General features: G+C 36.4%; 1 protein-coding gene across 1 annotated transcript in view; it reads left to right on the forward strand.

Annotated features, from left to right (window-relative positions):
* LOC117405964 (transmembrane protein 47) overlaps nt 1–13,710 on the forward strand; it is a 28,575-nt gene extending 14,865 nt beyond the window's left edge. The window contains exons 2-3 of the mRNA XM_034009538.3: nt 3,513–3,653; nt 8,205–13,710. Coding sequence (XP_033865429.1) covers nt 3,513–3,653; nt 8,205–8,383 — 320 coding nt within the window. The 3' untranslated portion in view covers nt 8,384–13,710. The remainder of the gene's footprint in view (nt 1–3,512; nt 3,654–8,204) is intronic.
* Nucleotides 13,711–14,045: the final 335 nt, after the last annotated feature.

Genomic DNA, 14,045 nt, shown 5'->3' on the forward strand with positions numbered 1-14,045 from the left:
CAGACTGCTGCAAAATGAGAATTTAAAGCTGATGTAGCTAAAGTTGTTGTTCAAATGTTGCAGTTAAGGTGAATTGATTCTCAAATAAAGGGTGCCATTGCTGTTAACACAGTTTCTTATAAGAACATAAGAACGTTTACAAACGAGAGGAGGCCATTCAGCCCATCTTGCTCGTTTGGTTGTTAGTAGCTCATTGATCCCAGAATCTCATCAAGCAGCTTCTTGAAGGATCCCAGGGTTTCAGCTTCAACAACATTACTGGGGAGTTGGTTCCAGACTCTTACAATTCTCTGTGTAAAAAAGTGCCTCCTATTTTCTGTTCTGAATGCCCCTTTATCTAATCTCCATTTGTGACCCCTGGTCCTTGTTTCTTTTTTCAGGTCAAAGAAGTCCCCTGGGTTGACATTGTCTATACCTTTTAGGATTTTGAATGTTTGAATCAGATCGCCGCGTAGTCTTCTTTGTTCAAGACTGAATAGATTCAGTTCTTTTAGCCTGTCTGCATACGACATGCCTTTAAACCCAGGATGATTCTGGTTGCTCTTCTTTGCACTCTTTCTAGAGCAGCAATGTCCTTTTTGTAATGAGGTGACGAGAACTGAACACAATATTCTAGGTGAGGTCTTACTAATGCATTGTAAAGTTTTAACATTACTTCCCTTGATTTAAATTCAACACTTCGCACAATATATCCAAGCATCTTGTTGGCCTTTTTTATAGCTTCCCCACATTGTCTAGATGAAGACATTATGTCAACCAAAGTATGAGTTGTTAGCAGTACGGTCATTTTTAGAATAGTACACACGACACATAAACAATATTACAAGCACCTAGTGTATTACAAACATGACTGAGCAGCAATGGACAACATCTCTTGTTTTACATGTATAACATACACCTCTTGTACAGTAGCATACAGAAACCCCATTGTGTACTTTACAGAACACTATAACCTGAGTGTGCCAAACACCACGTACACAGTGTAACCCACAACTTACATACAACAGACAGACGTTCTCCTGAAATTGGGTGTGCATAAAACCAACATATTCTATGTCAATGATTTTGAACCCAAGGGTCCAGGTCTTGGTTTCAACCAGGAACAGAATATATGTTTTAAACATCGTTTTTTAGTGCACATACAGTAAGGCACATTTACAGACAGCCTCTGAGATTTAAACAGGGTGTAACTACAGGGATAACTAGAATGGGTGTTTATCACTAAACTGCAGAAAAAAGAGAGACTTAGTTGAAAGAAAAACCTGGTCTGTTGAGCTACTTGGGCACCAGGGTTGAAAAGCTCTTAGTATAACAATAACCGAGTTACATGTACAAAAACAGCCACATTAGAAATAAAGTCAAACCCAATCTGGGCTAAACTGTCCCCAGCCCCCATTTCATTGATAAATGCAAACTTGGCAGCTCTTGGAAACTTGTATGTGAAAAGCCCAAGGGAAACACAGATACCATTCCTTTACTGCTATGCACTAAAAGTTATCTCTAAAAAAATATTTTGGAGAAAACAACATATGTTGTGAATCAGTTTGATGTTGCATATATTTGGTAGGGTACTATCTAAAGTATCGGGTTGTCAGAGAGAATTTGAACTATAAACAGAAAACTCTTTAAGAATTGGTTGGCTCTGTTGACTCAGTCTTGTTGTCTTGGCCTGTGTCACAGACGTGTTGTAATGTCGTATTTGATTAAAGTGTGTTCATAGTCCTGCTTTTTAAAAAAAAAAAAAAACAATTGGCTTCTTCTGTTAATGGTATAACCCTTGTTGTTTTGGTGTGCCCATCATTCTTTGGTGAATTTTCAAATCTCTATATATTCCGTTCTCTTAACACAGGCTTCTTTAATAATGTATTAACATTTTCAGAGACTTGCTTTCAAACTGGTTTTAAATGCCTCAGGAAAATTATTCATGCAATGGTAACTAAAGCACTGTATACAATTTTGCTTAGATTTTTTCCCTTGCTGTTTAGCAGTTGAAGCACAGAATTTACCATAATGCATATTTCATGGGAAAATTATGTATTGTCAACACTTAACACAAATAAAATTAATACTGTGAAATCTGGATTGAGATTATTCTTCATTTTTTATGCCACTGACTGTAAATGTAGTTCTTCATCTACGGCTCTATCCTGACGCTCAAATTTGGGGCAGAGATATACATATCTATTAAACGTTTTGAATACAAATGAATAAGCAGCCAGGTTGTTTTGTGTAAAAGGGAAGAGAAACTGCTTGTAATTTTCAGATTCCTCTACCTCTCACCACGTGTAATGTATTGATTAGCTTTTGATGGAAGGGGCAACCCTCCACTAGCTGCGGGAAGCTATTCCCTGATGGTGAACCACAGTAATATTTTACATACAGTTTCCAGTTTATATTAATTTACTGTCCCTTCTCTGCCCTTAGTTATTGTGGGGTGTGGAAAGATGTTGGCCTTTCTCACTAAACATACTGTCATGCATTCCATGTGCCTATACAATGAATGTGCTTGCCTCACCAGGCTTTACCATGTGTTTCACCAGATTTTACTATATGGTGCTTCTCTGATTTGCCATTGATTTATATATAGATATAGTTTCAAAACAAACAAGTAACAAGGACAACAATCTTTAATTATTATTATTTTTTTTAGGCATTGGGCTTTGTGCAAAATGTGTTAATTTGAAAACTGGGGATTCTCATATCTGTACAAAATAGTGTAATTGTATGTAAACATAATGTGATATCTTGTAACAATTGTAAGTCGTCCTGGATAAGGGCGTTTGCTAAGAAATAAATACATAATTTGAAGGCTCCATTTAATAGAAATGTCGAAAGTTTCAATCTATTCTGTTTCTATCTCTCAAGGTCACCATTTTGAATACCAGTTTGTTGTATAAGACTTCTTTTGAACTTCAACACAGAGATGCTGCTTTGATTGTAAAATGCTGCATTGCTCTGCAGGGAATCAGGTGTTGTGTATTCTGAATATAAATATAAAACCTTTGTAACTACTTCTGACATGTCTTTCTGTAACCCACTGTAAAATAAGATAAGCAACATCAAGCTTTCTTAATCTGGTAAACTATATATAAAAAATAGACTTAAGGGAACACACTTCAATATGTATAGTGACTTTCATTCAATGGGAACTCAATAAAATGCTTAAAAACAAAACTGCCTAATCGGTTTGGTTAACACACCATTCAGCTGCACAAATGTAGTAAGTGGACACAGGATTGGATTTTGTTTGGTTTTAACCAGACATTGTAATTCTGGGGTCTGCATCCACCTTTCAGAACATAGCTGTAAATCAGCACTAGCATGTGTCATTATTTATTTATTTATTTATTTATTTATTTATTTATTTATTTATTATTTTTTAAATAATATGATTTAAAATAAGGTCTTTGCATGTTTGGCGTTTGACATTTTCTGCCTACTGATGTAACCTGAGTCTGATAAAGTAAACGATATAATTTCCTTCCTTCCTTTCTTTCTTTCTTCTTTTTCAGACTGGCAAATTGCAACCTTGGCTTTGCTCCTAGGTGGTGCAGCCATCATCCTGATTGCCTTCCTGGTGGGTTCGATCTCTGTCTGCATGGGCTCGCGGAGGCACTTTTACCGCCCAGTTGCTGTCATGCTTTTCGCTGCAGGTAAACAGATATGTGACTTTCAGAAAGCTCATTAAATCTGCATGAGGTCATTCCTTTAGTTTAATGCAGCAAGGGACGATGAAAGAGCAGTTCTGCTGCTGCATAGGCTGTTGGAGGAAAATCCGATCCCCTGGTGATTTTACTTTGTGCTGCATCAGAGATTTTCCAAAGACGAGTTTATACTGGCTACATAACTTAACACTGCCTCTTCCGGCTGACCCTGGTTAAGATGCCATATTTCATTACTTATTAACCGATGGTAAAGCTAAATAGGAATGAATACAATGATGGAGGTATTTAAATTCATTTAATTGTATCTGTTTTTGATTTTGCCTAATATGATGACCATTCATCAAGGCTAAATTAAAAGCATTAAAGTAATGTTGTATTTAGTTTATTCTTAACAATCAACTAAATGAAATAACATAGGGGTGGATAATATGGCTAAAATGTAAAGTCTGTTTTATCTAAATACATATGTATATTGTATATTTTTTGTTCACTAGGGGAATTCTGTTAACAAATTCTGTTTATGAACTGATGAGACCAAGGACATTTTAACTGTGTCTATAGCCCAACTGAAGGTCACACTAAGCTTTTACCTGTAGTATCCAGTTGAAGGCTATGTCAGCTGAGGGTAAAAAAAAAAACACACACACACTGGAGCAGAGTAATTGCTTTCACCTTTATTTCACCCATATGACTATTTCTGTCTCATTAGAGCTTTGCAACCGCTATTGTTACAACTACAGTGTTTTTCAATGTTTGGACCATGTAATCCTTCTTTAAAGGTCATCTAAATGTTATCAGGAGGATGATTTAGTTGACTTTTACAGTGCATTGTACTGCTGTATTGGTGGATATTTGTTAACAGTATAAAACTAAATGAATCGTACATACAGTAGATGTTCCCTATCATTTAATCACTAACATGGTTGACTCTTTTACTGTGCTGGGATTCCAAATGGCTTAAGAGAGACATACACTAGTTTAGTATGAAATTGAATTGAAAGGTTGGGGTAGCATATCTCTGGCAACAGGCATATAGTGAAGGCGCCTGTATGTATTTACGGTACTGTACAAGCTACTGAACCCTGCAGGCAAGGACTCGGCCTCGGACGTTTCTGTTAACTTGTTGGGTCCCTGACCAGTAGGTAGAGTTGAAGTGCAACCAGGTGACACACCCTAACCCTGCAGGAGAGCAGTGGCCAATGCTGCACTTCCTGTGGGATCCCCTGCCAAAATTGGTAACTTTGAATTGTGCTTGCATGACACCCTGCATTTTACTAGCCACTGGGGACCCTAGAATTTAGGAATATATAAATATATATTTGTTGGATGGATGTTTTTCAACTGTAAACAGGCTTGCAGAATGTTTATCCAAGAATCATAAAAGAAACAACACAATGGTTAATTGGTGCTTTGTATTCTTACCCTATTTAACTTCATTTTCTACTCATTTACCTCTGTAATCAACTATTTACCCAATGTCTTCTGTGTAGTGGTCTTTTTTAAATAACTTGCCTCATGCTAATGCATTCAGGTGTTGTCATTAATCTTTACACATCTTGTTGTAATAGATGCAGGATGCATATTCTTTTTGCTGCTTGATCTTTCTCTTTTGTTATTCACTCGGTACTTACCAGGGCCAGCACATGTGAATCTCAATAATACAAAGAGGGATCTAAATAGAAAGTGAGTGGAATGATTAAATCAAGACTCCACAAGTCTTTGATGTATCCAAGACGTGCTTATTGCTGCTGGAGGGTTTTATTTTAGTCATTATCATTAACTGGTGGTTAAACCCGCATGTTATGTTTTCAGGGTACACTTAAAATACACTTAAAAAGTCTGTCTATCTATCTATCTATATATATATATATATATATATATATATATATATATATATATATACACACACAATATTTTGCAGGGGTATGGTTTACATTTAGACAAAATGAGGTCCAGAACTTGCAGACAGAAGCCCTGAGTTTGTCCTCAAGGACTATAACAAGAGCAACATCAACTTCTTCGAGTATCTAATGCTTTATATTTGAACTAAACCCAGGTGATATATATATATTATTGCAGGATCAAGTGTTTCTTTTAAGAGGCATAGAGGATAACGTGAATTCACTGCAGGTGTGCTGAGCCCTGATGGCTTTTAATAAATAAGCAATGAATGACCTTTGGTCGAAAACCACACGCCCCAGTGAATATCAAGGCAAAGACTGACAGGAATTACATATTTATCATAAACTGCAGCACCCTGTGGCTTGTTCTATAACATCACATATTACTTTTGTATAAACCTAATATTTTATTCTTTGAAGACATTTTTCTGTCTGTCAAAATATATGTATATATATAAATAAGATGACGGCAAATGGAAAGAGCTAACTCAGTTTTTGGCTTGCAGCCCTTTTTTATGGCTGCCTAGACTTGAAGTCCAAGGAGGTGGAGTAAGGCAGCAGTGTGGAGTAGTGGTTAGGGCTCTGGACTCTTGACCGGAGGGTTGTGGGTTCAATCCCCAGTGGGGGACACTGCTGTTGTACCCTTGAGCAAGGTACTTTACCTAGATTGCTCCAGTAAAAACCCAACTGTATAAATGGGTAATTGTATGTAAAATAATGTGATATCTGTATAATGTGAAATAATGTATAATGTGATGTCTTATAACAATTGTAAGTCGCCCTGGATAAGGGCGTCTGCTAAGAAATAAATAATTATAATAATAGTAAGGTCAGGAAGTGGCTGAGCTGGATTCAAGGACAGATTATTAACACAGACATCAGCACTGATTATATCTAGCCAGTAAGCAATTGACCAGTGGCCTGTAATAAATGGTTGACATAAGAAGATACATGCATTATGTTTTGCATTCTGCTCATTTGTACAATAGCTGTGGATATCATCATGGCTTTTTATTATTTTTGTAACAATCCACAATAATGTTTGTTGATGTGTACTTTATTTATTATAATTAGTTGGAAATTATTCATTGTGAATAATTAATATATTCTGTGAAGAACACCAGGATCTTTAGCTTAGCAGTTAAAAAAAAAAAAAAACTATATGTTTACCTATCAATAATACATTTTTATAGTGCTTTTCCTGAGTCTGTAGATAAAAAATTGTATGTGTAGTTTTTGTTATGTTGTTTTGAATGTGTTGTAGTGTTGTTTTGTAACTTTCAAGGTTAGGTGCAGCAAAGAGAATAACCCTGCAGGGTACCCACTTCATTAACCTGCCGATAAGCGCAGCCTCCATATATATCACCTACTTTAAAGATATGGCAAAACCCTCTGGCAGTGACATCTCATTTTGTCATGCTTTTAGAAGATACTGTGTAACAACCTGGGTGCAGAGAGAGCAAAGGGATAAATCGCTTAGTGGCGATAAACCTCTGCAATATCTCCTCTTCCAGACCCTAGTCTTCTTTGTTGTGGAAAGATACTATGTAGAGAGTTTCAGTTTTATTGAGCTTCATCGAGGGTAGATCTAGATCATTCCTTGGGTAGATCTAGTTTTTCTACCTAAGGAAGCTCCCCTGCCGCGCTCGGCTGTTCAGCGGCCCCAACCAGACAGCAGGCAACCTGCGCCAGAGCAAGACATCCCCACAGCCAGCACATCAAACCAGCAGGCAGCCACTCCAAGCCAGCGAAATTCAGCAATAGCACTCCCTGATATTTCACGAAATAAAAGCATTCATGCAGCCATTCAACAACACATTATCTTCAGCCAGTACAAAACTGAGTGATTTGGATAAACGGGTGTCTAATATTGCGCAAGAGAAGCAAAGTTCAGCTCTTTCAGTGTTCTCCTCCATTCCTGCAGTAAATCGGTGGCAGCTACAGTCACTTCCGGTTCTGCTCTAACCTCTCTCTCTACAGTAGAGCCTCCCATCTACTGAAATAATGTGCACGTTATTTATTGTTTTTTGTCCATACCATATAAGTATTCCTATAACCTCAAATGTGCAGTGTCCTCAAATGAGGTCTCATAGACAGCTTGAACAATCTCAAACCCTGCAATCTCACCTCTGCACTTCTTTATGCAATTCAAGTCTTTACTTAGATAGATTGATGCTGCTATCAGTGGTATCAACTATACGAATTGACTTATTACTCAGCTATTTCCATGACCAAAGACAATTTTAGAAGAGACTGGTAAAGAACAACAGGTTTAATCTATGTCTTATTCAGGACCTTTGAATCCATGTCAGACTGTGCCTCTAACCAACAAAGAACTTTGTTAAGAGCTGCACAGTTTAATGTTTGCATGAAGTGATGGCACAATGGGAAACCTACTACCTGTAAATGTCTCAACTACAGGATAAGATCATCAGCCATGCTACAATACATGCGTGTTGGTGCTCACTTAAGTGTGCCAATGTACTGCTTTTTCAGATTGAGAAAGCACACTTAAGTGAGTTTCCTGGTTTTTGTATCTTACTGTATTACATGTTTTTACGATGTATATGTGACATATCTTTTTTTTACTCTCTACTAGAACTACACCATTAATTAATACTATGCTCTTTTTTTTCAGTGGTTCTTCAGGTATGCAGCCTCATCCTGTATCCTATCAAATTTATTGAGTCTGTCAGCTTGAGAATATACCATGAGTTCAACTGGGGCTATGGGCTAGCCTGGGGAGCTACCATTTTCTCCTTCGGGGGTGCAATCCTCTACTGTTTGAATCCCAAGAACTATGAAGACTACTACTAGCACTGACCGTCCTCACAGTGTCAGCTACAGGGCTGATCTAATGTACAACCTTATTTTTCTAACACACAGATCAGTAGGGAGAGAAGAAACTGCTTAGTCATGTTTTTCTGCATTTGGCTGCAAAAAATAAAATTTCTAACAAAGACAACTTGGGTGGGAAAAAAAACTAAAAATTATTGATTTTTTTTCTAGAGATTAACTGACCAAACTACTGAACTGACCAAATCTGACACTTTTAAAGATGTTGACAATAAACTAATACGTGGAGAAACAAAAGAGAGCGCACAATGGAAATGTGCTTGCTGTCCTAACTAAATATTATAAGTATTATAAAAGCAGTAATATAAGTATTATAAAAGCAGTAATATAAGTATTATAAAAGTTTGTGCCACAGGGTTGGTGACCAAGAAAAAAGAGGCTGTCTGATTCAAACACAGAAGCAAACTTGCTGTGAGTGACTACAAAACAAACAGAACAGAATTAAGGATGTTAGGTAATTGTATCAACTAATATTCTTTTGAGGACCTTCCAGTACAGGTCTTCAGAAATGCCTGATTTTCCATATATTTTCACTAGTAGTTGTACTATCAGCATTGTGAAGTCCGTGGGCAAAGACAAAGACATGTGATTCCAATTAAGAGTCATGTGATTGTGCCTCAACTCTCCAGTGTTCCAAACTGTTTCTCTATACAGCAGGACTCCAGTTGCCCCTGAGCCACCAAAGGGAAAGATCACAGTTGACTTGGACTTGAAGAAAACACCTGCTCAATGCATACCCCGAGAATTATGTGGTTTGCATGCAACAGACAACTTTTGGAGACGACTTGCTGTCCAAGAATATTGTGAAGGCCAAAACTTGCTGTTACATATGTTCTGCGATCAGGCTTTGCAGCTGGGGATTCATTTGGTTAAAACCACACAATTTATTAGTAATCCTACAAAATCAAGAGGATCATAAACATTTTTTTTTATTATTTTTTTTTTTAAGATAAACCTGCAGAAAATAAAAATCATTTTTTTTAGGACTCTAGTCTACTTCAAGAAGAGTAGACAAAGGTTGCTAAAATCCTTCTGTTGCTATTTTTATCCATTTCAGGACCACAGGTCTTGCAGTTCAAATCGATATCAATCCACAGGATTAGCTCAACTCTTTCTTAAAAGAGAAATGATCACAGTGACAGAGCTTGGATGAATGGATAATTACAAAAGAAACTGTACAGGTCGACATCTAAGAGAATATACCATGTGTGTCTAATCAACATACAGCGTTGAAGACATGAGCCAGCATACAGTAATGGCTTGGTATTGTGTATGTTTGCTTAGAGTATTTGTATTACTACCCTAGCAAAGGTCTAAGCATGTTTTAGTCATGTTTACTGCCTTGACTGTTAAACCCCTATCGGTTTTTAACTAGATTTAGCATTATGTGTCTTCAGCAGTTCAGTGTTTCATACTTCTTTATCTTAAGGAGAGTGGTCAGTTATTTCTGTTTTTCTTTAATTCAAGGACTCAGAAACGTTGTTGTGCACATAAGGTGGCACATTTCACAGGCTATCAATTTGGCTATCAGTTTGCAACAAAGTGTGACAACTCGCAAACTGAAAAAGAAAAGCAACACATTGATTTTCTTTGATTTTATTCGACTTTATTCTTGGCTTGGGCCTTACCAATACAGGATACCTGTGAATTCTTTGAGGAATCTAAAGCTCTCATCTGTCTCTTCAAATAACACATAAATTAGCCTCTAGCCAGTGGGGAAAATGTACAATTGCATTACTCTGTAAATAATATATATGTGAGGGGCAGCTATCAGCATTTTTAAAAGATAAAACTATAATTATATTTACTGCAGAAACAAGAAACTATAAAACTAGCATTCCAGCTTAAGCGGTCTTAACCTATAGTGAAGGGTGATTAGCTTTACTGGATTAAATTAATGAATGTGATAACCAAGACTTATTGAAGTTTGATGGATCGTATATTTTTGCAAGCACCTGATTTTCAGCATTTTGAATTACAGCAAAATAACTGATTACCATTACACAATAGGTCTCAACAAATGATATATATTTTGGAAAATACCTAATCTACACTTTTAGAGTGTCTTCTTGCATTGCTGTTAAATTTGAAAATACCTATAATACACCACACCACTAGCACAAAATACATGTAATTAAGCTTTCAGTGTTGTAGTATCAAAACAAATCCTTCCTGTTAGCGTCCCTATTTCAACTGCCCTTTCATTTGCCTATGACAAATGTACTGTACCTGTCACCCCTTGTTATGAAAAAGATGATGCCACATATGCATATGTGTTATGGTGCTGTTTGGGCAAACCTCTCACTGTAATACCTCCTCCGGATACTACGACTACTACCACCAATAATATATATATATATATAGTAACACGGCCACACTCGCCAAGGTTCGTTTGCTTCTTTAAAAACCATAGACCCCGGCACAACACTTGGTTTTTAGTGCTTAGGTGCATGTTTAATAATACAAAATAAACAAAAACAAAAATAAACACATAGCTCCTTCGTAGCGCCAACTGACTAGCTCGCAGGACGGCTAAGCTGTTTACCTGACAAATAACAAAAACACACAGTTGTAAACACGAATATGAACCAGTACACACAGTTTCTGTTTGCTTACTCTTGCAACGCACAGTCGGGCACTTCACACAGAAGTTGCCCAGAAGAGAGCAACTACTTCCCTTAAATACTCTGCACCTGGCTCTAATTTTACAGTAATAGCCAGGTGCAGGTGATATATATATATATATATATATATATATATATATATATATATATATATATATATATATATATATATATATATATACTTCATTATGGATTAGCATGTAACTATAAATTGTCAAATAAGCAACGAGCAGACCACAACATAAGGTTTACCTGTATGGCTAGCAAAGTAATTTATTCAGACTTCATCTGTATTTTTGAAAAGAACTGTGCACACTAACCTGTCTGTGTCCTCTACATTGCCTCAAACTGTGCCTAGAAATTGGATTTAGATTTATCTAAGAATCAAATGTATTTCCATATACTGGTTGTGTTCATTTTTTTATTTTATTGTTTTCCTTTCTGTTGCATTGTCTAAGTCAGAAAAAACGCAATTTTCATTGGTTTTAAACAAATATGTACTTTGTTTTAGGTGAGCTACAAAAAAAATTGACATTGTTCTTTTGATTAAAAAAAAAAAGTTTATTTAATGTATACAGAATTGGGGTCCAAGACACATTACAAATGAAGAAGCAACTATTCAAAAGTAGTAAAACAAATAATAATAATAATAATAATAATAATAATAATAATAATAATAATAATAATAATGATAAATTAACTGTAAGGCTTTCTGAGGAGAGTGACTGCCATACAGTTAACTGTTTATGTACTGGGAAGCTCATACATATTGGCAAGTTATCACTACAACCTACAAGATTAATTTATAAAACCTTTCACTCTATCATATGTTTGGAAGTTTCTTAATGTACCGTACCGGTCTATATGGGATAAAACATAACTGGGATTATTATGTGCCAAAAATATATCTCTGAAATATACGTTTTTTTTTATTTTCACGACCCGCTTCCGACCGGGACCAGTTACTACAGGACCCGACCCAAACCTACAACCCGCTGCAACACCGTCTTCTTACCTGCGACCCGACCCACTTTAATAAGATCTGCATCCCGACCTGAACCCGCAAGTGTTTGTCCTTTACCTACTGCCTGCGTCAACTGACTTTCTCACTCTCACATTTGCACACAGGTATCTCTACCATTCTCTACAGATTGAGTTTATACAATGGGCTATACAGCGTGGTAGCTTTCTCTAGTGGTCTGCATATATTTTAACATTGTAACATTAACTGTCTCAACTTACTTTACTATAAAACTATGTTTCACCTCGTTCACAAATATTTTTAGTATCACCAAGCAGACGTGATAAAAAGATCTTGCGACGTATCAAACAAGTGAGAACAACACTGCTTAGTCAGCTGACTCCACCCTAATCGCCTCCTGCTTTAGTGCAGGAAATACTGGTACATTTACCTTCTGATACGTTATATGGGCAGAAAATGTTTCTGGTGATTCAACTTCAGACCCGAAAATTAAATTATTTTGACTTGCACCCGAACCGCAAACCGTGAAAAAGTTCACATTTCGACCCGAACCCGACTCACTTTTGTGGGACACCCGCTGGTACTCAACCCGATAAAGGACTCTAAGTCCCGATGGCTTCTCTATCATTCTTATCTGCGGTCATTTCCTGGAAGAAGCAATGTATATCCATGATTTAGTGTACTGTCATTTTCATGGTCTGTGTGCTTCTGTTAGTTCTGTGTGCTCTCTGTATGCCTCACCCCTAAGGGTGCACCTAAGCCTGCACTATACAGTGTAAAGGGATATGTATGTTCACCATAATGTGCAACCAGCTGCCTTGGCCCCCTGTACATTGTGTAAGATGTGAGGTCACAAATTGGGTGAGTTTGTCCAAGCATAGAGGAACTGTAAACACCTTGTATGCCAGTACCTATTAACATGAGTTACATTGAAAGATTCCAGGATGAAGCATGGTGCTTAAAGCAGGCACCTGACAACTCTGGACTTTTAACCTACTTCAGTGACCCTGTGATAAAGAGCCAGTGATGATGAGCTTTACCATGATGACTAGATTACTGTAACTTCTTCCCGGAAGGGAACTATTTACTCTTGACTCGTGTTCCAGAGAGTCCCAAAAATTGTTTGCAAGGAAACCTGGACTAATTTAATATCAGATGAAAGAAGTTTAAAATAATTAAATATATACCTGTTTTTTTAGAGATGTTTTTTTTATATATATCATTGTTGTTTTGTAGGCAAGGCTGCCAATATTTATGAGCACCGCAGTATGTTTTCTGTAGCTATATGGTGGTTTAAAACTTAATATAAATAATTACAAAAGTCATCACTTCAGTTTTCACAGCACCTAAGAGAGCCTAGGCTTTCTATATTTGCATACATCGACCATGCCAGCTGGGAAACCAACAACTAATTGTGCTGTATGCACCTGTCAGACATCAAATACAATGTGAAAATTAAATTAGGCTATTATCTGTGGGACAATTAAAATTGGATTAAAGAACAATTACTCTTTTTTTCAATTCTTTGTATAAACACATACCCAATTCCCTTTATAGGGTTATATGAAATGCATTGTGTCAATTGCTTCAACTGTTAATGTGAGTTGTTTTATAGTACAGTACAGTATATCTGACGGTGATATTTGGACACAACTAACATAATAAACATAAAAAAAAGCGTTGTGGTGTTTTGCATAGGTATCTGTTGGGAAGTAACTATCAACATTATAATGACTGACAATATCTTTTAAAAGTATAGGGGTTAAGGATATTTAGATTGCAGCTCAGTATGCTAAATGTTTAGAAAATATATTTATGGCTGTAGATATTACTAGAATTGTTAGCAAGGTGTGTGTATGTATGTATGTGTGTGTATATATATATATATATATATATATATATATATATATATATATATATATATATATATATATATACTGTAATTTAACACAACTTATTCTGCTTTTGGTAACTATAATTGAAATGATTAGGTATCTGAAAGAACCAGCAATGGAAT

This window comes from Acipenser ruthenus, chromosome 9, assembly GCF_902713425.1.
Source record: "Acipenser ruthenus chromosome 9, fAciRut3.2 maternal haplotype, whole genome shotgun sequence".
Classification (NCBI taxonomy): domain Eukaryota; kingdom Metazoa; phylum Chordata; class Actinopteri; order Acipenseriformes; family Acipenseridae; genus Acipenser; species Acipenser ruthenus.